The 26,525-nt window shown below is 40.3% G+C and overlaps 1 protein-coding gene across 3 annotated transcripts; it reads left to right on the top strand.

The window, feature by feature from the left end:
* Positions 1-60: 60 nt before the first annotated feature.
* Positions 61-26,515, top strand: slc16a4 (solute carrier family 16 member 4). Of its 3 annotated transcripts, none has more exons than XM_071476048.1 (11): positions 61-1,208; positions 1,632-1,705; positions 5,493-5,628; positions 9,792-9,924; positions 10,304-10,436; positions 10,570-10,713; positions 10,895-11,056; positions 11,235-11,885; positions 18,244-18,455; positions 20,548-20,641; positions 22,773-26,515. In XM_071476048.1, the coding sequence occupies exons 4-11, from the start codon at positions 9,808-9,810 to the stop codon at positions 22,979-22,981; spliced, it is 1,722 nt and encodes a 573-aa protein (XP_071332149.1). In that variant the 5' UTR covers positions 61-1,208; positions 1,632-1,705; positions 5,493-5,628; positions 9,792-9,807; the 3' UTR covers positions 22,982-26,515. The 3 variants fall into 3 exon arrangements, with proteins under 3 accessions (XP_071332149.1, XP_071332148.1, XP_071332150.1); XM_071476047.1 differs by having other exon boundaries at positions 1,629-1,705; XM_071476049.1 differs by lacking the exon at positions 1,632-1,705.
* Positions 26,516-26,525: the final 10 nt, after the last annotated feature.

Genomic DNA, 26,525 nt, shown 5'->3' with positions numbered 1-26,525 from the left:
TTCTTTGGCAGCCGCATGACATTTATCCAAGAAAACGAGTTCCAGGGTTTGCAATTATTAATGAAGCCACCGAAGTCATGTATGGCGGTAAGATCACATATTTTTCTATTTAAGGAGCGTGTAGGTTCATGTGCAAGGGGAGTGCCGGCTGTATGCAGTGTGTTTTCATGCAGATTTCACAACTCTGGATGAAGGTATGTCAACCAATGTTTTTGTTTTTTTTTTTAAACACGGGTATCTTACTCTCTGCGGCTCGTGGTGGTTTCTCTGCAGAGTAGACTGAGAGTGCAGCGCATCGACTTCGCCCGGGACCTGAGTAAAGTCTGCGCTGGCTCCGATCTGTTGACCGCAGACCGCTTATTCATGCTTCAGTGCTGGCGGCAGTCGCAGCCGTCCGTCAGTCCCACTGTAGTGAAGGTGACATCTCAAGAAACCTCTTGCACTAAAGGATGAACTGATTCAGAGTTTTGTGACCGAAATCCAAGGTCACTGTGACGCACAAAATACGTTTTGGGCCGCAGGTCAGGAATTCCTACTCTAATAACGACTGAATGCAACACGCATGTCTAATAGGATAAAATGATGAAGTGATGACATTTTATAGCCAAAGGGTCAGCCTCACTGTGACACCGCAGTGTTCTGCAAAAAACACTTTTATGGCCATTACTAAACGCTGTAACCCACATTTCACATGTGGTGGCCACCTTGGAACTTTTCCAAAAAAATAAATATAACATCTTTTATTAAACCCCCCGCCCAAAGTCTTCACTTATACATTGCACAAGTGGAGGCACACAGAATGTAAACAGCAGCTTGACCGGTCGGCGGAGGGACACCACTGCAGGGCGGCAGTTCTAGCTTTTCTCCCTCTGCGCCCCGAGACGAGGTTCACTGCTACGTCTCCATCACGTGGTTCTCCTCAGCGAGGGCTTCGCTCTCTGCGGCTCCTCCGGGGCAGCCAGCGGCGTCGAGGCTAAGATATGAGATGCAGCTCAGAGTGGCCCGCTCATAGAGGCAAAGTTATGGCACGGTCGTCATCGGAGGAGAAGGTCCCGCAGCAGTCTCTCTTTGCCGAAAAGTCCCCCTCTTGTGACGCGCACGCATTTCTGGGACGCACAGCACCGGAGCGAGAAACCCCCAAATTACTCGTCAAATTAGACTAATTGAAATCGGTGCAGAAGAGCGTCGAGGACAGGAGGAGACTGCAGGTGTGTGCTTTATTTATTTATTTATTTATTTATTTATCTGTGTCGAATTTATTAAGAGTCTGTAGCTGTCAACTAATAAGCCGTTTTAGTTTGTGATGACCGGACAAAGGTTGGAAATTTGATTAAGCTGTAGTTGATTTTCTCTCTATTGGTGAACTATTTTTGTCAAAACCTTTCTTTCTGAGATCACACAGCACAGAAATTATGCCTGAACCGTTATCCTCTGAGACCTTCCAAACTTTTTTTTTTTTTTTGGGGGGGGGGGGGGGGGGGGGGGGTAAAACTTTTCACCTAGATTGCGTTTGTGCCTCCTTTGGTCAGATGGCACCCAGATGACATCTTCTCGAAAATTCACCGCAGAAGTGTCAGTGTGCGTGAATGGTCTCATCTGCTTGAACGACCCTTTTCTTGCCTCCCCAGCAGTGTTGATTTGAGTGAGGGGCACAATGCAACAGGCCTGTGAAGTGAAGATAACAACTGGCTCACAGCAACACACAGTAAGACCTCCCTGTTTTCTCCTCACAGTAATACGGTTTCGTGTATGCCTTCGTGGACTAAGCCAAAAGCTCTCAGCTAAACACCCTGCATTTACTACATAATCTCACAATCCCTCAGGACCGGTGGCTGGCTTCCCTCGGAACTCACGGTAGAAGTGAGGCCGTGGTCACAGTTGGAGGCTCAGGGTTGTGAGTTTGAGCCTTGATAGGTAGAATAATTAAGCAGACAGACCGATTAAGAAGATAGCATCCCACAGGTCACACAGCTGGCCACCAGCTTCCTTAGATGGTGACATCTGGTTGAATGAAGGTTGTGAAATCAGGTGACCAGATTTCAATGTCAGGGCAAACAATGCATTTGATACTGACAACAGCTGAGGTTGATATTTTGTTGGTTTGAAGTTTTGCTCTTAAGTAACAAAAATCCAGTGTCCACCGCGCATGGGAGAGGTTTGCCTTGAAGGCTTTCTGCCAGAATGGCTTTCTATCATTAAGGCTTTCCAAGGCAATCTCAGTAACACCTGGAGCGAATTGCTTCAAATTTGACACAAACATCCACTTTGACTCAAGGATGAAGTGATTTGATTTTTGTGGTCGAAGGTCATTGGGACCACACAAAATATGTTTTTGGCCATAACTCACACTAATGCACACACTAATTAACTGCAACTGGACGGGTTGGCGGAGGCATACAACCATTTTTTGAGTAACACTATTGTCTTCACTTCATCAGGACTGTAGAGCCATGCAGAAATGCCATTTCTTGCAAAAGAGTAGCTCAGCTTAAGAAGTATTCTCTTTGGGGGAAAAAATAGCTATCAGTAGCTATCAATGCACAATATTGATGAAATCTGGTTATTGGGAGGGTTTGAAAATACAGTACATCCTGATATTTTTACTTTGAAGGTGAAAGAGTATCTTTTTGGTTAGTCTTTTATCTTTAACTGGAGTACTCCTGCCCTGACCCCAGGTAACACTTTATGAAACCGCCCTGTTACGATTAAAATATACACTTGTTCATCTCTGCTGATCAGCTGGAGACTCTGAAAGGGGCTTTTCATCTCCAGTCACCACTACAGCAGTAATCTGTTATTGTCTGTAAGCATAGTAAGACTATAGAGAAACTTTTGCAGGCTACATTTGACAACAGGAATGGAACCGAGGAAGTTTCTTTCACCAAGTATTGCTCTGCGGTAATGGTATGATCTGTGTATAAAGGATCTACTATTACAGTGATGTCAGCAGATGTAATGTGTGGTACTCCTTTTTTTCAGACTCTCACACAATGCAAAATTTTTCTTTTTCTTTTTTTGGATGTCAAGTTCAATGTGTAACTATTTTGGACGTGTGACTTTTGTTTGACACACCTTTTGGACAATTCACCTTCACTACCGTGAACCTTATTGTCTTGGCCTGATCCTTTAAGGAATGAAGCTTTTCAGCTTTTCAAATCTGTCTACATGTTTGTGGTCTTGCTGTGCACTAAACTTAAACAGGGCATGTGACAGCAGCACAGACATGTTGACACTCTGAACCTGTAGAACAGGATGGGAATGTTTCTTAAAGGTGGATATGTCCATCCTACATTAACTATACCACTTATATGAACCGGGTCGTGTGGGGCCTGGAGCCAATCCCGGTTTACCATGGGGCGAGGGCGGGGTACACCCTGGACAGGTTGCCAGTCCATCGCAGGGCTGACATATAGAGACAAACAACCATTCACGCTCACATTTAGAGAGGCAGTTTAGAGTCACCAATTAACCTAATGCATGTGCATGTCTTCGGACTTGCGAGAGGAAGCGAGAGTACCCAGAGGGAACCCACACAGACACGGGGAGAACATGTAAACTCCACATAGAAAGGCCCCAGGGGTACGAACCCAGAACCTTCTTGCTGTGAGGTGACAGCGCTAAGCACTGCGCCACCATGCCGCCCTAATTTGATACATGCTTTTATAGTTTTATTTTCCTGTTATTGAGGAGACGTCTATATAGCTGGGATGGGTTTCTGGATGAATTATTTGACTGTTGTCTGATAGTAATGAGGTGGTTTGCCTGGAAAGAAATATTCAGAGCAGCTATAACAACTTGGATCCACTTATTTGTGCAAAACCATCTTCTCCGCAAAGACCCAGATGAAAACAAAATAATTTTCACCACTTTTTGCAATGCCAGTGCAATGCACACTACATGATTATTAGCCTCACCAAGGAGGTTATGTTTTCACATGTGCCTGTTTGTTGGTTTTGTTTATTTGTCAGCAGGATTACGCAAAAAGGTACTGAACCAATTTACACTGAACTTGGTAAAGGGGCGGGGCAGGGCCCAGAGAAGAACCCATAACATTTTGGTTAAAAGAAAAAAATAATTTTCTTTACCATGGTGAGATAGGGCGTATTTTGATTCTGTCATCAAATTCTCAGGAAATAATGTATAGATCTTGATGTAAAAAATTAGACATATTTATGGTGTTGAGATGACTTTGTGCAATTTAATGCAGATCCAGATAGTAATCTGGATGTAAGATTACATATAATAGATCAATGATTACATATAAGGATGTAAGAAGGCCCAGCTGAACTGCCAATCTGACTCTTGTTGAATATAGAGCAGAACATGTTCAGGTAACTATTGTAATTACCAGCCTGATGCCCAATTCAACTTTTTCCTGACTTTCAGTCATTACTAGGCATCTTTTAGTAATTAAATCTGATTGCCACTGTTTCTCATTGTAAATGGAAACACAGAGAGGGAGGAAGCAAAGTGCAACATTCTTCTCAGTGCTGCACATCTGTAGAGTCAGACTGCTGACTGAAGCACTATTGCAGGGGCTGGATTCGCTGCAGTCGCTGACCCGGTATGTTAACAGCTCATGTCATCAGTCACTCGTAAATATCTCACATAATTAAGAAAACTGTGGGAACTCATATATAAACTTTGAAGATGCCAGTCATAGCGGGCCAGATATTTCCCTCAGGCATTGGCAGAGAACAAAAACAGAATTAAAAGAGCGTGAATAGTGGACTTACATTCATCTGGTGCCCAGAAATATGTCTCCAAATGAATGATGTTGCTCTGTAACTTCTGGAATGTGTGAATGAGCAGCTCTTTGCTAATAAGTTCACCATATCAACTTAAAGGTGATGATATGTCAGTATTGTGTGAACAGCTTATTTCCGCTGCCCCCAAATGACAAAACAAAAACCAGCCAATAAAGGTTTAAATACGAATGCTTTCCAGCTTGGTGGCAATTTGAGGGTCATTCTGTGACAAATTTGGTAAAGTTTTTAGCCACAGCAGCGGCAACTTTGACTGAAACATCTTAACAACTATTAGTTTGGTTGCCATGAAATCTTGTACAGTCTACATATATATATATATATATATATATATATATATATATATATATATATATATATATATATATATATATATATATATATATATATAATGAGCTTATATATATAAATTATAATATATATATATATATATATATATATATAATTTACTCTGATTTAAGGGTTCTTGAATACACACAGTTTGTTGCTGGTGAGTGACATGCAGGTTCTGCAAGTCATCGACTATAACCTGAAAATGAGGCTTGTATTCTTTTTCAAGCCGGTGCAGATTAAGGGTTAGGGATAGGGCTTCGGGTCATTCTGTTGAGGCTTTCATCATCATCATCATCATCATAAATGCGCAAGGAACAGGAAACAACAGAAAAGGAAGATTTGTTTGCAAAAAGAAAAACAACCTCAGTTACCATTGTTCACTTCTTCTTGCAGGTGTAATGCTAATCTTGATGCAGCCATAGCTCCAAGTGCCCTTCAACCAACCTGAGGATGACACTCAGAGAATAGGACTGCTGACTTTATTCTTCACCTGTGGAGCCTTCAGCATACTACCAAAACAGCATAGAAGGTAAGTCATCAAACTGGTTTAGGCAAAAATTCTTTCTGCTCTCCTTAAGAGAAAAATAAGGATGATGTCTGCACAGTTTTGGTGGCTAAACCTATAACATGATGACCCTGATCTCCAAAGCTTTTTGCTGTTAGTTTCGACAACTGAAATGTGTGTGTGCATCTGTGTGGTACATATTGGTGTTGAATGTAAACATAAATGGCAACCTCAGAGAACGAAGAAGAAACGTAGCTGGAGGGGACACTAATTGTTCCTCCTGTCTATACTGGCCATAACCACATCGCTTGAATGTCAGTATAAAAAAATCCACAGCCCTTGTTCTGTGGAAAAAGAACTCAAGGCTTTAGCAGTCTGAGTTATCTTCTGAAGTTAGTGTCTTTGTAGCATGAATTCCCATCTCTGTGTTCCCTCAGACATTGTTTCACTGTTGAGTTGCAGTAGTAGGATACGTAGCACATTTTGTAAAATCCCCACTTGGTTTTTCTTGTCTCTCATCATTTAATAAAGGTGTATTAGTCCTTGCAAGCAGGAACAACTAGTTTTAGGTCCATATCAACATGAACCAAAAACTGCTTCCATGTTGATATGGACATGTGTGTAAAATTGACTCAAAAATATGTGAACTTGTCAGTTCATCTGCTCCAAAAAGCCTTCTTTGTGAATGGAAATGCACAAATTAATCAGTCAATTTGAAATTTCATTTGCAAATTGTGTGTGTGCATACTCTAAACAAAATTCAAAACAAATGGTCTTTTTCATGGTTGAAAATGCCTCATCCCTTCCAAAATGTAATTTCATAGACAAATAATTGAGTATAACCACGCCATAACTATAACAACATTTATGAAATGTAATTTATCTAACAGCTTAAAACTCAAAATACAGTATCACCTAAAACTAAATATGATATTGTAAACTGGTCTTTAGAATGTGAATTGTTTGTAGCTTGTCTCCTAAAGGGGAGGATGCTCCCAGGTTTGTTTTTTGCATCTTATCTATTTTCCAAACTAGGTGGCAGGAAATGAGTTTAAATCACTCTACAATAGACAGTAGTGCTTCGGAAAGTTGTGCTTCTTACGTTCTGCTCTCACATCTGTCTGGTCAAACACACATAGACTAACTAAACTAACCCCCCCACCCCACCCCCCCACCCCCACCCCCCCTTGTTTTTGTTTTTTCACCTTTATTAGATAGGACAGTCTAGAGGCAGACAGGAAACGGAGAGAGAGAGAGAGAGAGAGAGAGAGAGAGAGAGGGTGTGACATCCCCAGCTGGAATCAAAATTAAAGGTTCCCTGTGTAGTTTATCTCATGGACGTGCAAGAGGACACACTTGCATGCTTGGTGAACCGATACACTGGACCATGATTTCACACTATTCCACTGATCAAAAGTTGGAGATAACACACAAAGATATACAGCAATGCACTAGCAAAGGCAGTGAAGAGGAAGACAATGAGCTCATAAGCACAGATGTAGACAACACTGGATTTAACATGCTTAAAAAAATCTGGTTTCCAAATGTTTTATGAAGGAGGACATGCAGTCAACACATTTGTGAGAGCTCAAGGACACACAATGAGCTTGTGTGAGTAACACTGACAGTAAACTTAACTTTTGTTTGTTTACAACAAAACTCCACATGGTACCTTTAAGACTTCTGTTTTCAGTTTGCTCAGTCCAGACTTCATGCACAGACTCGGACTCATAAATCAGGCTTTTAAGGGGGAGGAGGGGAACAGATCTGTGAGTAGTACGTCATTGATTGTTGTGATTCTTTTTGCCCACAGGAAATATTTTTTAAATTTATACCTCTATAAATGGTATGATGGTCAAATAGTTTTGGAGAAGATTATTTACCAAGTAACATTACTAAAATCTAATATTAGACTAGATGCACAATGTAAAATTTGGAGAGAGAATGTCTGGCTGGAAGTGTGCGGCAACATGGTGTTAATACCTGACTACAAAGTGCTGATCTCCAATCCACCATCGCTCCAACCCTCAGACCCACAGCACATTTAGAAACATGCACTCAAACACACACTGAGGACAACTTGTGAACAGCACATGGGGAAATACTTTCCCCGCAGTACACTGGCCCAATTCATTCCCCTTTTAATCCGCTCTCTGCTCTCTGCCTAAATTGGTCTTGGCTTCTTATTCATGTCTAAGTCAGTCTAAGTTAGTGATGCAGGCTACAAAAGACTGGTGATAAATACAGGTTTACTACCTCCTACTTTGTTCAAAATGACTTTGCTTTTCAGCGTTTGAGGCGAAGCACAGTATATGTGAGACAAACTGTCAAATAAAAACAAAAGTATCTGTATGGCTAGATACCATTTTAAACAAGTGAGGAAAATATATAGTATATATATATTTTTGGTTTGTGTGAACTGACTCTTTGATGATAAATGACAAAGACACATGACATACTGTAGGTATGTACAGTAAATAGCTGATTTTGCTAATAGCTGTTGACGCAGCTGTTAAAAGCATCAAACTCTTGCTAGCGTTGCCTCTGTTTGCTCTTCTGGTTCATCTCTTGACCTAAACTCTGGTTCAAATATTAATATTTACTTAGTTTTTGTCTGGAAGTCGTTTTTCATCACAAATGACTTTTTGTTGTTTGTCCATGTCTGACACTGTTGAAGCTCACACACGAAGTCTTGTATGTTTCTTTTGTTAACAAGGCTCATTAAAAAATGCAGGTATAAGTCAAAGACATAGGAGGAGGATTCTTTGGAAATATGTTAGAAGAACGGTTCAAACTTACTCAAGGTCAGATGTTGCCTGTTGGGGATTACAAGTCAAACTGCCGTACATTTGACTCATAACAGAGGTAGCTCCTGAATCACCTCTCAACAGGGGCTCAACAGGTTCATTTCACAAAATTGCAGTCTTAGGGCTTTAGTCTTAACTTCATATGTTACATGCAATTATCACTGCATTCAGTAATCCATTATCATCCCCTTTGACCCCCTCCTTTATTTGCCAATACAAACATCATACTACATTGTCTTATAGACCATCAGTGCATTCATGTTTTGTAAATGTAAACCTGGTTTACTTTAAGGTACCCTATGAATTTTTTTTTTTTTTTCACTCTTTCTATGTGTATCCTTGAAGTCTTAAATGTGTGGGTGCCTTGTTCAAAGATTGCTTCCTAGAAGCAGGTTCACTGAGTCTGGATAGATCTTATGAGGGTTTTTAGGTTCTTTGCAAAGTTATCCAGATAACTACATACCTGTTTCCTAGAACAACCCCAGGTTTTTCAGTTCACAAGTTAAACTATCACAAAGTTAAAACATCATCATCAAAGCAAACTTTAGCCCATCATGCACAGGGCCCACCGTTACATGCTGACAGGGAGCTTGGAGATACACATTTAAATTAAATATTTGCACTTGCTGCGACAAAGATACACTTAATGTAAACACGGCAGACATTCAGTCCAGCTGTAATAAGAGAGAAAGAGGTGGAAAAGTAACCAGGCATAGCTGTACTGTAACTGACCTGTTTCACAGCTCAGTGACTTGACAAGTATTACTGTCTATAGTCTGAAAGGATCATTCTGTACCATGACATGATAACACATTGATGTCAAATTTCAGGGACCACTTTGAATGGTTTAAAATGATTTGATTAAGTTTTTGGTCTACATTTTTCTGTTATGTTGCTTGAAGCAAAAGTAGTGTAAGGAAGAAGAAGTTCATATCACAGTTTGAGTTTTATTTAGAAAATAATTAAGCCTTTCTTTTTTGAGAAAGAACCTGCTTGTCTTGCTGTTTCAAAAACTACAAAATGCAACATTCTGTTTTATTGTTGTTGTTACATGGGAAGAGATGGAGATTCATACACAGAACACAAATGCATAGAATGTATCTTCCTTAAAGATGCAATAGAGAAAAGCTATTAGATATGGATTAACATTTATGCACATTAGTTACTGTGTGACTTTGTAGCAGATGTTTTACTTTCCATAATGAATCCTGAACATTACCCTAAAATTCTGTGCCATTAGTATTTATATCCATGTTACCCGTGTGAAGTTATATCATGAATTTTAGTTTATAATTATGTCCTGTAGTTAGATGAATGCTTCTGATTATGAAGCCTATGTAAGTTTAAAGTTATTTATTATTGGCCCTTTTTTTCTCCTAGTGAAACCTAGGTAGCCATGAACCTGTTCAGGAAGGATGCCATGAGCACAAAGAAGGAGAAGGAGAAAGAGATCCAATATGAGGACCCTCCAGATGGAGGTTGGGGCTGGATGGTGGTGCTACATTGCTTCCTGGTATGTCCACCTCAGTTATTTCTGATAATGTGGCTGTTTTTTAATTTTATTTCTGTGATGCTTTTAAAATGGCCTATACAGTATTATAACTTCAAAACATAAAGTAAGTGTTAATTTTATATTTTATACTATCTACAATGGTAGTTTTTTTTCTGAACAGGAAAAATGCAAATATTCTGCCCAATAGTGTTTCACAGCACACATCTTGCCCTACAATACCTGTGCCACTACACTTTTTGACAAAACTGGATATAATATTTCCATGTGTCCATATGTGTGTTTCACGAGGCTCAACCTGAAATAACAACAGCAGAGAGAAAAATGTATCTACTTCACAGACAGCACTGATCTGTTTCCCATTATTTTCATGTGTGTCCAGGTAAATGTCTTAGTGATGGGAACACTGAAGAGCTTTGGGATCTTCTTCGTGGCCTTCCAAGATGAGTTTGGAGGCTCAGCAGAGAGCATCAGTTGGATCGGCTCCATCATGTCAAGTCTGCGCCTGTCTGGAGGTATGAATCAGTCATCTATCTAGCCCTCAGTCCATAGACTGGATGTAAAGATACTGTAGGTATTGGACAGCAGAAAATGAGGAACTTTTTAAGATCCTATGTCTTTGTGCTTCCTCTCCTGTATCTTCTGAAGCACCCATAGCCTCAGTGGCCTGTGCCAAGCTGGGAACCAGGGTGACCTCCATTGCTGGTGCGCTACTGGTTAGCGGAGGCTTCCTCTTGAGTATTTTTGCGCATAACGTGGTGTTTCTCTACATCAGCATGGGAGTGATAGTTGGTGAGTAGAATTGGCAGTAAGCCAAAACACTGTCTCCATGATAAGTCGGAATCCGCAAAGCATTTCTCTGCATGAGGCCATCAGTTTGAGGTGACTGGTTGTGAATGACTTACTCTTGCGTGCTCTCATTCCTGTGTCTGACACTGTGTTTGATAACAATAATCTTCTTTCCTCCTCACAGGAATGGGTTTTGCACTATTATACCAGTCCTTCTCAGTGGTCACAGCCCTGTATTTTCGGAAGAGGTTAGCAACAGCATATGCGATTGGGCGTTCTGGGATGGGTTTGACCTTTGCTCTCGCCCCGTTCACTCAGCTGCTGCTGGACCAATATGCCTGGCAAGGTAGGCGGGACGAATCTCTCAATAAGCAGGCAGTATCAGAGCCTTGAGCATTGCTTTGATGTGTGCACATTGCATAATTAAGTATGTTTTGTGGTATATTTCTGTTTTTTTGTGCTAGTAGAAATACAGAACATATAAGGTGGCGTTTTGGCACCTGAGCTCTCTTTGTCCCCCACAGGGGCGATGCTGATTCTTGGGGGTCTCATGCTGAATCTGGTGGCCTCTGGGATGCTTCTGCGACCAATCAATGTGAAGCCTCCCATGTCAAACGCTACCTCTTCTCCCATCCAAAAGAGCCCTGCTGTTTCCCTCAAGAGTTCCTCAGAGAAGGAATACACTAAGAGCTGCTCTAATGGCTCCTCTCATTTGTCCAATGGCATCTCCAAATCAGACTCATTCCCATCCTCTCCTCCCCCTCACAGGGACACTGAGAACCTGGGGGGGCAATGTACTCAGGGAGCCCAGGACCAGCCAGTGAACCCTGAATTGACCAGACTGGTCCTCAATGGTGTGAATGGCCATGAGCCTCACCATGACTTGGGTCAGTCTAAACCCACAGCTCCAGACAGCTCATTGGAGCTCAATGGCAGCCTGAATGGGTCCACCATTGTTGGATTTCCCTCACATGCCAGCACACCCAGTGAGGTGACTGTCAAAAAAGCCAAAGTACTGGATTTCTCCCTGCTAAAGGACCCATTCTTTTGCATCTACACTTGGTCCTTGGTCTTCAGCCAGCTGGCTTACTTCATCCCCTATTTCCACCTGTCTGCCCGAGCCAGAACCCTGGGCATCGATGCCATGGATGCTTCGTTTATCATCTCTGTGGCAGGTGAGAGACACATTGATCAAAACTTCCTGCTGTGTTGTTATGATCCACCTTAATAGAATAGTTTAGTATTTTGGAAAATTGAGCTTATTTGCTCTCTTGACAAGGGTTATGTTTGTTGTGAGAAGGAGGAAAACTCACTTACTGCCATCATTAAGGTCACCATTTACACATAAAAACTGCCAATCACATAGAATAGAGTTCTTAAAGCATGGCTTTTTTTAAGGGTCAGTTTCTAGTTTTGAACAGCCACATTCGAAGGTGGAGTGAAATGTCAGGTGTCATAGAGAGGGGCGGTGCACAATATCATTTAAATATGGGGATACTGGCACACATTTTCAAACTGGTGGGAGATGGTCATAGTGTTGCACTCTGTAGTTGTACAAGAAAGTTATATCAAGAAATAGTTATATCAAGAATGCAAAATAAGAGTTCACTCCTTGACTTTTTTCTCACCTCTGCAGAGCTAATTGTGATGTGAAGTGGGTTTGAATGTCGACTCGTCGGGTTGGAAAGTTACAGAAATTGTGAGGGATGGGGTTTTCCAAAGCCATTTGATAAGTAGCAGTACTGAAGAAGGCTACTGGCTGCTTAAAAGAAGTTATCAATAGCAACCTCATAGCCCTCAAAGATAATTTCAAGTTTTGAAAAGCGGCACGCTGGCTTTATAACACAACACAAAGTCTTTTAATCAGCCTTTAAATGTGAAGAAATTCAAAATTAGGAATTTCATAACATGCTTAACAAAAGTGTTGCCTATATCGTACAGTGTCCATGCAATAAAATATTTATTGGTGAAACAACTTTTTTAGGGGTGAATCATTTGAATTATGTTTTTATTACATTCTCGATCTTCCTGGGTGAGTAGAATTGCTTCCATAATTCTTATTGAAATATCTAAAGTTTTTGCAGTATCTGATAGAAGCATCTTTTGGTTGTGTTGAGTATTGGCATCGCGTTCGTCTATTTGGCTCTGTTGTGAGTTTTTGCAGCGTGTTTGTGTATTTGGTTGTGTTGTGAGTATTTACTGCACATATATTGTTAAATTGATGAAGATGTTTTCTGAATTTGTTTTCGTTTTGTCTATTTGCATGTGTTTTCTTAAGTTGCAGTGCCTTGAGCTCTGAGGGCCACCGATTGATACAGCTACATAGCTACATCCAACACCAGCAGCACCCCACACCTGACTTCCAGCTCAGCACTTTGATTGGTGTACAACCACATGATCATAAACCAAACTCAGTCATGGCCACATGATTTACAATGTCCACTGATGGCTGCTGTGTTAACTGTACCTAAGAAAACATCTCCTTTTTAAACAAACTTAACTCTCTGATGTCCTTTATGAAAGTCAAAAGTGGTGGGTTTAAAAAAAAAAAAATGAAACTCATCTCAAAAGCACAAATTTTCATCTTTTAGATCAGACACCAGTCATGCATTTGACTTGGTCTGAAATTTGGACAAAGCATAAAGTCCTAGAAAAACACTCACACTCTTTATGAATATTGACAGACTCCTGACTGAAGAGACAGTGGACTGCTGCCGTTCGCCTTTGAATGTGGCTTCCAGCAGGGATTTCACAGAGACTGTTAAGAGGGAGGTCCACGTTTCTTTAAGACTGGGTTTAAGAGGCGATGCAAAAAAGTCCTCAGTCAACTTCTAGGCATTAATTATTTGTGAGCTGCTCAGACTCTGCAGTCTTATGTAATGAATGTGCTTACATAAAAGCTGAACTTTGGTCCACTGGCCCGGACGGGTGGGTTCAGCAGTATGCCACTGATGAGGCCACTTCATATGAACAAAAAACAGCATTAACATTTTGACCACAGAGAACATGTGCATGTAATTATTTAAGAGTGCTTGGTGAGGCTTTGTGAATAATTGAAATGCACCACATAGGGTTGAGCATTTATGAGTTACGTGCTTCTGTTCTGTAATCAGTACTCAGCAGATAAAGATAATATTTCCTTTGATGACAGGTGTCTTGTACATAATGAGAATGACTGTTAAATGGTCTGAAAAACATCGGTTATCACAGGCTTAGGGATGTAGAGGGTGTGAGAGATGTTATCGTGACAGTAACACAAGACGTGATGACATCTCATACACTTGATACATTTTTCTTTCACGTCGCATCTCTTCGATGTGACGAGATTTGATTTTTTGCACTCTGCATCACTGCTCTGTTTGGCTTCTTAGGACATGTGATTTTAGATTGCCTGAAGGACTGTTCATGTGATGCATTTGAAATAAATAAATAAGTAAATAAGTGAATAAATAAATAATCAGTCATTGTGAAATGTGGTACTTAACCTGCCTGTGAAATTCAGTGTTTTCTTTGTCAGCATTGATGAAACAGCAGCATGACACCACCAATGCTGGGGAAAACGGAGGAAATTACAGAAAGAAGTATCATGAAAACACTATGTCCTGCATGAGAAACACAGCTGGGATGAAAACATTTATGGATCGGCCCAAAACTATGATTGGGGTCAAGTAACATGGCTGTATAAGATTACACAGGATGCTCTTAGGGTTCTTATAACAAGCTCTATGGAATCTCATCTATCCAGCTGTAACAAAAAACAGAGGATATAGATGTCTGATGGACTGTTAGTTTACGAAGATGAGCTTTGTGCCAGTGATCAGTGCCAGAGAGCAGCAAGCAACACGTTTGTTCTGTCACATTCTCTGGTCATGTGCACTGTAATGAAAGAGAGACAGAGCTAGAGAGACGGGGTGCCACCCACACCACAAAGCCACAATCCCAGTGTCCTGCTGTCCCTCTTTCCCCGACCCAGTGCTTGTCATAGAGGCCTATTGACTGGGCAGAGCAAGGGAGGCCGCTATCATCCGGGTCAGTCTGTTCGTCAACTCTCAGCCTCCAACACTGGATTCAACTGGAGTCGCTAAGCAACAGCTAACTGAGTAAAGTTGCTGGCGAGGTGACAAGAGGGGTCCAGTTCTAAAGTGGCTGATACTTTGCAGAGGAGCACTGAGGCGGCAACACGTACAAAAGAGGAGGCGAGACAAGCCAGCAGCAACCTCAGAGAAGCTGGGAAAACCAATATATGCTTTTATAACCCTTTGCTTTAATCTAGTGACAAAATGTCCTTCTCTGAAGCAAAGGGAATGGCATCTCTCCATGCCTTGCAACCCTCCCATGGTGAGTTAAATCCCAGAGGCATTCATATACAACCTCTATACCTGCTAGCACTGCAAAAAGAAATGGACAGAACTAATCATGTCCCTGGTGCACTTGGCTTAAGGTGCTACTTGGAGAGGCCAAATTTAAACTGCATTGTGCTGAGTTTGAACAGGAACAGCTGCAGGATTGGACCAACCTGCTGAGGCTAAAACACACAAACAAACTCATAACTCATCTGTATGCAAGCAGGGGACACCCCAGGACATTGTCGTGGGTCGCTAGAGGAGGACACATAAACACAGCACAGCTGCCTCTTGTCATCTTTCTAACCTCAGATGAGAGAGACGCTCTAGAATCTGTTATGTAAGGAAAGCAGAGGTGTTCACTTTGTAGCCAAAATATAGCTGATCATTTATTACTATACATGTGTTGATTTATGTAGATGAATGTAACCTTTATTGGCATACACTGTGCATATGCATACTTTACTTGGTACAAGTACTGTAACTGTAAACTCTTATTCAGCAGAGTTTCCTTCTGTTTTGGGTCCAGGCTGGGTGTAAATGGCTGCAGCCTTTGCAGTTGTGTTGCAGAGGCTGAGCAAAGGATCAGTAACTGTGATCTGCACAGAACCAGTTTGTTTTATCGATCAGTGGCTAAGCGCAGCCTGCTTGTAGCTATTCCTGTGACAGTCAATACACCACTGCAGTTTCTGCATCATCTATCATGTTCCAGTTGACCCCAGCAGAGAGCAGCACATATCTGCCCAGTCATCATACTGGAGTAAACAGTCAATCAGATAGGATGGAGTGCATAATGAGTTGTTTTAGCCGGGTGTTGGCAGTGCTATACAGATGTTAACAGAATGCCTACTATTCAGTAACATTTTTGTCTCGGAGAGCGGGGACAACAGGGACTCGTCTAGACATCCCGTTTGATGGTAATGCAGACCTGTGTCGCTTTGCTGCAGAGCATCATTCATCATTCTTTCACACACACACACACACACACACACACACACACACGCATAGATGCACATTCTGCACACTCACACTCCCTCCTGGCTCAGTTTTTTTAAGCAGACAATAGCTGCATGATTTTAAGGAAACAAGATGCGGTATGCTCACAGGTCCCTACGTGAATCTTTCATACATTACCTCAGCTGCCCTTTAATTGATGACGTATAATGTAATAGAAAATGTTGCGAACAAATCGACAGGCAGCAGACCAATGGTGTAAGTTCGCCAGGAACTCAACTCTGTATTTTTTGTCACCCCTTGGTTTGTGAACTGCCATTCTGAAGCCTTGAGTTTGCAGTTTGTCTGTTGCCATCTAGGTTTTTTGAAACCAGAATAAACCATATTTGGACGAGAAGGTAGAGCTGAGTAGGAGTGAGGGGTGGATCTGATCTGCTCTGTACTCTGTCCTGATTGTCAGGCTGGTCGCCGTGTGTGGTACAGTCTGTCAATCTCAAAGCAGCCCCGCCCTAATGCATATCCTGCTTTATGGTCTAGTTTCCTCTAATGGCACCATGATTTTAAAAAATTAATCATGTTGCATTGAAGAAGTCTTGAAACTTGTTATTAAGACCATAAACTCATGAAAAGTAGGTCAAGTGAGAAGTAGGGCCATTAGCATAGCCATGCAGATAGTTTTGGTTATGTTTTTCTAAGTTTTGAGATTTGAGAGCTTTCTATCTCAACCCGGATACAACGGAGGTGACTGGAATTTGTTTGTGGTGCTCACGGTGTTGAAGAAATACACTTAAAACTAGAAGGGCACTCAGAGACTGCAGACCTCCACCAAGGCCAATGTCAAACAACAAACAAAAGACTTCAGAGAAAATAATTCTTATGGGTAGTAAATGATCAAAATCTGCCCCAAAATGTAATGCCACACCCCTCCACCAAGTTCATTGCAAATCAGTTCAGTACTTTTTGCGCAATCCTGCTGACAAATAAATAGACATGGTGAAAATGTAACCTCCTTGGCGGAGGTAAAAAAAAAAAAAATCAACAGCAGCATGTCTCTCCAGGATGTCAACAGTTTAAAGCGGACTATTTCTGAGGTGGACGTGAGGTGAGAAGCTCTATTAAAGGAGCAATATGTAAGTTTTGGCTATTGCTATATAGCCAATGTTAGCATTAACAACTGTTTACTTACCAATCTAGATGAAACATTGTGAGTTCAGCATCAAACTTCATTCCTTTACTCGCTGACAGCTGAATCTAGCGGTGGAAAGCAACGCCAATGTTGACTCTTGTTTTGCCTCTATTTCTATCACTTCTTTTATTCTACTGAAATTAGGATTAGAATCTAATCTGGACGTAGACTGGACACTACAGTGATGAGAGGGTCTGTTAGTACAGACCCTCTCATCACTGTAGCGTCCAGTCCGTGTCTGTCCTATTCTCGTAACAACTCGATGAAACTTCTTCAAATTTGACAGAAATGTTCAGTTGGACTCAAAGATGAACTGATTAGATTTTGTTGGTCAAATGTCAAGGTCATTGTGACCTCACACTTTTTAGCCATTACTCAAGACTTAACACAGAAATTATGACAAAATTTCACACAAATGGTCAATATTTTATATGACTCTGGAAAAACAGGGATTTAATCTGAAACTAGTCAGAGTTACGGAGACACACAGCAATTCTAGTTAAATGCTTTGACCACTTAAAATCTGTGGATTTTTTGCCATAGGATATTATTTATTCTGTTTTAATAAACAACATAATAGTGTTTTAATAATTGTGAATTACTCTGGTATCTGTATATCTTTGACTGGACTGGATCTGTTTTCTAAATTTTAAATGTGGCATTTTTATCTCAAGTTGAAGAGAGCAGCTCTTTACAAAGAGCAGCTTCCTGTCAATACCTAAATATTTTATTGTACTGTATGTGTTCCCCAGGCTGCCTCTCTTCTCTTATTCCTTCCTTTTAAGAGACTGTTGGAAACATGACTGTATTTCAGCAGGATAATCCACTCAGTATCAATACTGCTTTTCCAGGGATTTTATGTGGGATTTGTGTAGTGGTGTCAAATCCTTGTACTCTCACCTTTCATCTTACTGCTCATTTCACATTTTAGTTAGAGTGAAATTATTTGCAATGTCACTTTTTAGGAGTTCAAATTCACTCTCGTGCTTCACTCTTTCCCAGTTTCACGTCCACCTGTCCAGCCACCTCACCTGTTTGCCTCTGTTGCAGGTATCACAGAGACGATTGCCCAGCTGGCCTCAGGCTGGGTGACAGACAGGAACCTGTTTCATAAATACCACTACCACAAAGCGTACCTGATCCTGTGTGGACTGGTCAACCTGCTTTCCCCACTGGCAACCTCCTACATCCTGCTGATGGTTTATGCTGTCTTCTTTGCCATCTTCTGTGGCGGCTACATGGCTCTGCTGCTGCCTGTTCTAGTAAGGAGAATATCTTATCTGAACAATGCTATTTATCTGTTCTCGCTTAAATCAACCTGTTATAGCTCACCAGGTTTGTAATTTTCAGCAATGCATCATTACAGGTCCCATAGTTTTGCATAATTTTCTAGAAAAGAACTGAAATGTTAGTGTCAGTAACTTACATGTCAGTTCTTTCAAATAAATTCCTCTAGAAATGAACAACTGCTTATAAACTCAACACAACTAACTAAACTCAAAAACACTGATTACATCATTCTTGTCAGGGAAGTTGCAAATAATTTTTTAGGAAATTAGAGACCCATAAAATTAATTGTTACCTAACTTTCACTAAATACAAAGTGTCTTTAAAAATGTTTCAAATAGGCATTTGTCATAAAATAGTCCAGAAAGAAATACAGTCATGGTTTCTTTATAACATCACATTACAGGGTAGGGCAGAAAGTAAAAGTAAGTCTGAACAGCTTGAAAGTGAAAACTGGGTTTTAGAAAATAAATAAAGATTAGTGAGGGCAGTTAAATGTTGCAGAATCTGGTACCTTTAGATATCACAATGTGCTCTCTCAGTATCTCTCTGTATCAGTCTGAAGTTCATTAACCAAGCAAGACCCTACGGTAATAGACTATATAATCTGGTGATTCCCAATAAATGTATTTGTGCGTGGGGACTTTTCTGTAAAGGTGAAGTGGCTTCATTACATCATTATGTCATGTACTGAAAGGGAAATGTATCCTTGAATCAGACTATTGGATTTATGTCTCAACTGCCATTATGGGTGGTGCAGCATATTAAGCCAGCGAGTATCGAGTATCTTGAGGTCATAGCACACCTGAAAACAAAAACATGTGCTGTGACTTCACTTGTGGTTTCTGAAAGGCAAGGACATGCCTCTGGGTCTTAATGCTGACAAGTGTGAAGATGCACAGAGGAGCCAAACTAGTTTTCCTCTTCATTAATCTCAATCAATTGTTTGTCTGCTGAACAATGGTTTTCTCATTTAATGTTTCAAGAAAGAAAACACCTATGCACCTACTTTCATTGCGTTGACAGACAGGTATATCAAAAAAACAATCTGTAGCTCAAAGGTAAACAAAAGGATCAAGCCACTGCAAAATTAACTGAGACTATGAAATGAAAACGATCTCCATCCAGACGACCACTTCAGCTACGTATCAGAAACCTCTTTGTCCATAATATCACACCTGGAAACGCTTACATACGTGACCATTCACGTCCACTGGGCATGTGCGAGCCAGTGTAAACATTAAGTATATAGTCTACTCTGCAGTTGATTAGTTACACAAAATACTATGAACGAGGTACAGCAACAGCTACAGTTGTAGCAGTAAAATAAATCATTTAGCTGTGCCACAGCTGCTAGCAAAGACAACCACGTTATAAACTCTTGTAATTCATTATTCATTTTACTTTGACAACTGGTAGTCAAAGTAAAATGACACAATGTTTGTTATGAATCTGTAAGAAAAAAAGGATTAAGCCAATGTGTTTTTAAGAATAGGGCAGCATCTTTTAACCTCTTAATGTCAACACATACAGCTTTCAAGTGTGCATTGGTATTAACAAGGACAAGGATTGTGATTTGTGATTTGAAATGCTGGTGTTTTGTCTGTTTGTTTGATTTGTTTTTTTGCATTTTTTACAAACGAAGTATACACACCTAACTTTTTCATAACATAACGTACTTGACATACTAACCTACTTGAGTTCCTGGCATTGGTTTTTATGCTCATCATGACAGTATGTAAATCAGCTTGCAGACAGGTAGTCCATCAAGTTGAACTTGTTCAACTTCAACTTGTTTGTTTTTTTTATTGAACTCAATGCTTAATTGGCTGAATGTTTTTGACTTCCTGGTAGGTATTTATTTTATTTATAAAATATATATATATACATTTATAATATATATAATATATATTTATAATATATATAAAAATGTTTGTTATAATATGGTAGCAATGTGAAGTATAAATGATCTGTATGGAGCTAAAACATATAAAACACTGGTTATTGGCAGTTACAAGTCCCAGTGTGTGAAGAGCTTTGGGCTGAATTTGTTGCTCTGCTCTCCAGGTAGATCTCGTGGGGTCAGAGAAACTGAACAACTCCATGGGCTTCTCCATGTTCTTTGTTGGCCTGGGTTGCCTTACAGGGCCTCCTTTGGCAGGTGAGTGGATCACGTCATGGAAACCCTTCGGGAGTCACACATGTGCTAACCTACTTTTCCACATAATCACAATAACAAACACATACAGTACATATGAACCACATGTGCATGGGACTGTAGCCATGACATTGCTTTTCTAAAATGATTTGTTACACAAAGGGCAAGGTGAAGTTTGTACACATGTTTCTGTGTGTCCTTCTGTGTGTCCTTCTGTGTGTGTGTGTGTGTGTGTGTGTGTGTGTGTGTGTGTGTGTGTTGGCCCATAAGGAAAACAGGGAGGGATTGAGTAGAGGATAGAACATATATTTTTTTGGAGAGATGCTGCAGCACATATTTTCATGGGGCCCTGAATTCCTTGCAGTGCCTTCAAGCGTGTGTCTTCCTGTCTGTGTGCGCCCAGTCTGAAAACTGAAACGTGCCGCCCCTGATGCAGACTGGGATTTTGTGATTGCCTTGACAAAAATTCATGCAGGGGTTACTGGGCCAAATTTCATCCCACCTACAAGCACATATTGTGTTCATTGCAGGGTTTGAGTCACTTTGTTTAATTGATGGCAGATTGCCATTGTTAGTCTTCGGGAGTTGTTTCTAATCTGGGGCATGTTTTTTGTTGTTGCATATTCCTTCTAATGAAGTACCTTTTTATATCAGCTAAAAAAATCCAGCAACATCAATCATCTGCTCAAAGCATGACCTGGTAGTTGTTTAAATATGGAACGCTGAAACTTGTACAGAACTTGTGCGAGTTTGATCATGATAAATATATATATACAGCTCCACTTTTTTTCTGTAAATATGCAAGGTATTTCCAAGAAAAATAACTCCTCTTGCCCTTACTGCTAACATTTGGCCGGGGGGGGGGGGGGGGGGGGGGGGGGGGGGGGGCAGGTGGTGGTTGGGGGGGCACCGGGGGTGGGGGGGGGGTTTCCCCTGAACTTATTGACATGGTCCCTGCCCACTGTGTTGTGCAATCCCCTCAGAGAAGCTTATGGATTTCGGGGTTGAAACGTGACTAATGACCCCCTTTAGGGTGGTACGGAAATAGCATGTGGTTCTGTTTACAATTCCTGTGGTTCAAGTAAGGAACTGATGTTGGGCAAGCTGTAGTCCCTCTTTCAGGCCACAGGTTGTGATAATATCCCCTTCGTCTAATTCCTCCCCTCAGGATAGCCAACTGCCTGCTAACTGTCTCAGCAGCAGCTGTAGTGTGGTCATACCTGCTTTTGTTTGTCTCACACCAATTCAGTGGTTTGAAATAAAATGTCAGCGTGGCTCATGTGAAGAAAACAAATAAGAACACAGGAACAAAGGAAGCTACAGTATGAAGTTACAGTACACTGCCACCTGCGGTATAGTTTACACTAGGATCACGCATGCTAAACACGTGAGCCCTCGACATGCTATGATATGAAGAATGTTAAAGTGTATGTCAAATACGAAATATAAAGAGTTTACTTTTGAGAAATGACATAACCATTATGAGGAAAATATCTGTCCACAAAAAATATTTTATAAAAAATTATCTATGGAAATTGTAGCCCTACTTTTTAAATGAAGCATCATTTATTACGGTAATAGTTGATAAGTTGTCTGTAATGGCTTCATTTATTTTATTTCATTTGTTTTATAAAGCAGTTATAAACTATTAAGAACGGTTGGGTTGCCAGGTTATGAAAAATGTCTTTTGATGGCATCATTGCTTTTTTAATTTGATGATCATGCAGTTATAAAATAAAATAAATGTTCACTGGCATTGGCAGACTTTTCCCAATAATCTCTCAAGTCTGAGTTGTAAATGTTAGAACATTTTTTAATCAATTGATTTTGGTTTGGACATTTGGTTTGCAACTCTGTTCCATAAGGCTCAAGGTCAAACTGTCCATTGGTGGTTTTTTTGAGTAACTAAACAGCTAAAACAGGAAAAGCAACCAAAGGATTTTTTTTAAAACTTGGCAATCCGAATGATGTTCTTATTAATGATCTATTATTCAATTGCTCAAAATCTTACAATTGACCAGTTCAAATTTGTCAAGCACTTTCAAATGGTTTCTTCAGTTTAACAATAAATCAATGCACCGGTGAACAGACACTCCTAAGGTTTTCCTGTGTTGTTGTTGTCGTTGTTTTGCAGGGTTCCTTTACGACTACACTCAGACTTACGACTGTTCTTTCTACCTGGCTGGGCTCTGCTATCTGCTCTCCTCCCTCTCCCTGTTCATGGAGCCGCTGGCTCGGCGCTGGAAGGCCAGGACGAGAATGGCTCAGGCCAAGAGAGCAGAAAGCAGCTGTAAGACAAATGGCTGTTTCACCCCGGACCGCCTGCAGAATGGCGCTGTGTAGGAATGAAACCCAGGGAAGGCCTTCGATCGAGAACCAGCATGCTCATGACTTGCCGTGGGCCTGCATACCTTGGACTCCAGCTTAAAGTCAGGACCTACGTGACCCTTAATTTCTGCAGGAGCGCAACATAGGCTTGGGAGAAGGAGAATATGACTACAATCACGTGATGTTAAGAACATACAGTTGATGGTGAATAGATGGTTATGTTTAAGTTTTAAAAAGCCAAAATTTTAGAGTTCTACAAAATGTTTTATCCCCTATTCTTTTACATGCATCAAAACCGAAGACAATCCCCTACATACCACATCCAGCACATTTTAATATTAGCATTTTTGCAACCATAACTTATTGAAGTATTATCTAATTCTGTTTTCCAATACAACAACAAAAAAAACCACTTAGCTTTGTAGTAACATTTAATTGCTGGGCACAAGGTATGCAGTTGAGCTGGCAATCGTTCCTGAAGCATTTATTCATGAGAGAGTACGTTTCATCTGATTTCCTTGGACGCCTTTCCTGTATCTGTAAACCTGAACTAACTGAAATGCACTTTGGGCCAAATTGTAATTATGCTGCGTGACAGTTGCTCAGACCTGTATCTGCCAGATAATTAAGATACTGAGCAACCATACAATAACAGCCTGCCTCTGTGACACAATGTGTAATTTGCTCTCAAGAGCCAAAAAGCAGTATTTGCTTAACTACTTTTCACACTTCCACACCCGCGACAGCCAGGGACGCTGTTAGATTTTTGGGTTGTCCGTCCTTCCCATTTATGTGAACGCGATGTGTCAGTAAGGCTTTGAGGGAATTTCTTCAAATTTGGCACAAACATTCACTTGGACTCAACAGTGGTGATCAAATGTCACGGTCATGGTGACTACACAAAACACAGTTTTGTGTTTTGGGTTCACAAATTCATATTCATCATATTTGTATAATTTTGACACAATTTATCACAAATGTCTAGTAGGATGAAATGATGAAGTAATGACATTTTATATCCAATGGTCAATGTCACTGTGACATCATAATGTTTGCAAAAACACTTCTGGCCAATATTTAATGCTGTAACTCAGGAACGGGAGATTGTGACCATATTTCTTGGAACTTGACTGGACGGTGGAGACATACAAGCACGAGGCAGGAAATCTAGTTTCCCATAGAAATCATTGGGCAAAATATTCAAAAACTGAACATTTCTTTCAACCTTTTATATTTCTCATCAACCCATTAATACCTTGACCTAAATACTAACCTTTGTACTTTAACCCATTGGTTTTTTTCATACCTTTTAAAATATTTCTGGAAGTTTTTTTAGAAATTATAATGGCTGGTGACACTCACCTCTGCCAATGGAGCATTCAAGGGAAGTAGGAACATAAACTGACCCTTCAGTTTCTTTCACTGCTTTCATAAAAACTGAACTGAGAAATCAAATCAACTGCTTTCAGCGTCAGTGCAGCTGCTTACAGGGCACACTTAAACTGTCTCCAGCACTTCCACTTTAACTGATATTTCGACTGCTTAAATTTCAACAGTTCAACCATGTTTTACTAGTAGACACATCAACTGACAATCCAACTGCTTTGAATTGACATTTAAACCGCTTTCAGCATCGAACAACTGATTTTCATTCTTCAACTGTCCACCTGTTTTAACTGACATTCAGTGTCATCATTTACAGTTTAACTAATTTCAGTTTTCATTTGTAAATCTGCAAATGACAATTCAGCTGCTTTCATCTCTTATGCTGACAGGTCAACAGACGTTTCTGTTACTTTCATGACTCGGACATCAAGTAGAACTACACTTGTTTGCATGTCTTACTCCTCAGTTGCTTTCAGCAACACCTACACTGAACAAACTCAGCAATTACACATCGAGCTTTTAGCTCGAACACTTCAACTAACACCTCAGCTCCTTTCAGTGCTTTAACTACAACCGATCCTTAAACTCCTTTAATCACATTTTAATACATTTTATCTTGTTTACAGTCAATGCACCTCTAATTTTCTGCACAAGGGAGCATGCTTCATTTTCTTGAAATTGTGGTCTTGATATAAAATTAAAACCTCAGTTGTGACTTTTTTCAATACCGCAACTATAAAACTGCCTTTCTCCTTCTGTAGGTCAATAATGAAATTACACATTTAAATAACTGAGTGATCTTCTACTTGGCAGAACCTGGTTATAAGAGAACCTTCACACCTAGCTCATCGCTTGTGAGCTGTTCTATGCAAGTGCACACAGAGAAAGATTTTCCTTTGATGGCTTGCTTGCACGCACAATCATTGTAACTATAACAAAGATACCAGCTCACGAAAAAGAAGAACCCTTTTTGGTCGAGGTTAAAGCGTTTTGATGTTTCCTGAATGTTTTGATCACAGTTGGACCAAGGAGCAATGGAGCTGATGAACTCCATGGAACAGCAGGGTTTCCTGTGTGATTATGTGTCATTTTATCAACCTTGTATGTTTGTAAATCTCTCAGCTGTGTAATGAAGATGTTTTGCTGATGTCGCCCATATAAATGCATGGTGCCCCAAACTAACTGTTGCCCAGCCTTTACAGTGCCTGCAGGCAGCCAATTAATGGTAATGCAACTTATAATTTTATTGTGTTTGTACATGGGAGTCTATTGGTTATGGAATCTTTTCTTTTTTATAGTAGAGATTTTTGTGTTTTCAGTGGATTCCTTGTTTTTCACCACTGTTTGCCTTACAAGATACTGTATTGTATCTTTACTAACTTCCTGTGATGTCAGCCAAAGACACATTAGAAACCTACCTACAACTTGAAGCTTATTATGAGTTAAATAGCATGGACAGTGTGTAGTAATTTAAACCACTATGACCATCCATTATTCAGTCATTTCCAAGTCTTGATTGAGCATGGCCCAGAGTCAAGAGATGGACATGTGTTTTGTTATGCTGCCCTCTTGTGGCAGAGGAAGACACCTACTCAAGGAATGCTGTCTCAATTAGTACCAAATTATTCCCCCTCAACTCACTTTCACAATACTGAGCAAGGCTCTTTGTATTGTTTCAATAATGACAGTCATGCACAAAAGCTCTTTTGGCTCACGAGTTGCATTCACCACCAGTATGCTTTTGTGATTTAGAGTCACTGAATATTTTGTACCATAATAAATCTTTTATGAAAAGTATTTGATGCTTTAAAAGTAGATTTAGTTTGGGATTATTTTACTTGTTAGTTATCGGAATCTTTTAAGAAACTGTGTGGTTGAGGAATACCTTGAAATACTTTTTATGTCTCTTTGTTAATGTCTCAAACACCACTGTTAAGGAACTGTGTTCTGTTTGATGGCGTTTGATCTTATGTTCTTGTCGCAACAAATGCATTTATGGGTGAAGCACTGTTTTATCACTACTCTCGCTCCTGGATTTGTTAACTGATCGAGTTTAGAAAATATGCTTAACCAATCATAGATATCCTGTTCCAAACCCTTAGAGTTCATTTGTAAGCCTTGTAACAGTGCGCGCTCAGCGGTAATAAACTGACGTGTGACTCATTCTGTTCTT

The sequence above is a fragment of the Trachinotus anak genome, unplaced genomic scaffold (genome assembly GCF_046630095.1).
Source record: "Trachinotus anak isolate AG129_WGS33_773 ecotype Australia unplaced genomic scaffold, CSIRO_AGI_Tana_v1 ptg000004l, whole genome shotgun sequence".
In the NCBI taxonomy this organism is placed as follows: domain Eukaryota; kingdom Metazoa; phylum Chordata; class Actinopteri; order Carangiformes; family Carangidae; genus Trachinotus; species Trachinotus anak.
This window is presented reverse-complemented; position numbering and strand designations above follow the sequence as displayed.

Excerpts from the sequence above, each read along its gene's own strand:
- slc16a4 (XM_071476049.1), top strand. The coding sequence starts at position 9,808 with ATGAACCTGTTCAGGAAGGATGCCATGAGCACAAAGAAGGAGAAGGAG. Across the intron at positions 9,925-10,303 it reads TGGTGCTACATTGCTTCCTG|GTAAATGTCTTAGTGATGGG; the intron begins GTATGTCCACCT and ends ATGTGTGTCCAG. Across the intron at positions 10,714-10,894 it reads CAGCATGGGAGTGATAGTTG|GAATGGGTTTTGCACTATTA; the intron begins GTGAGTAGAATT and ends TCCTCCTCACAG.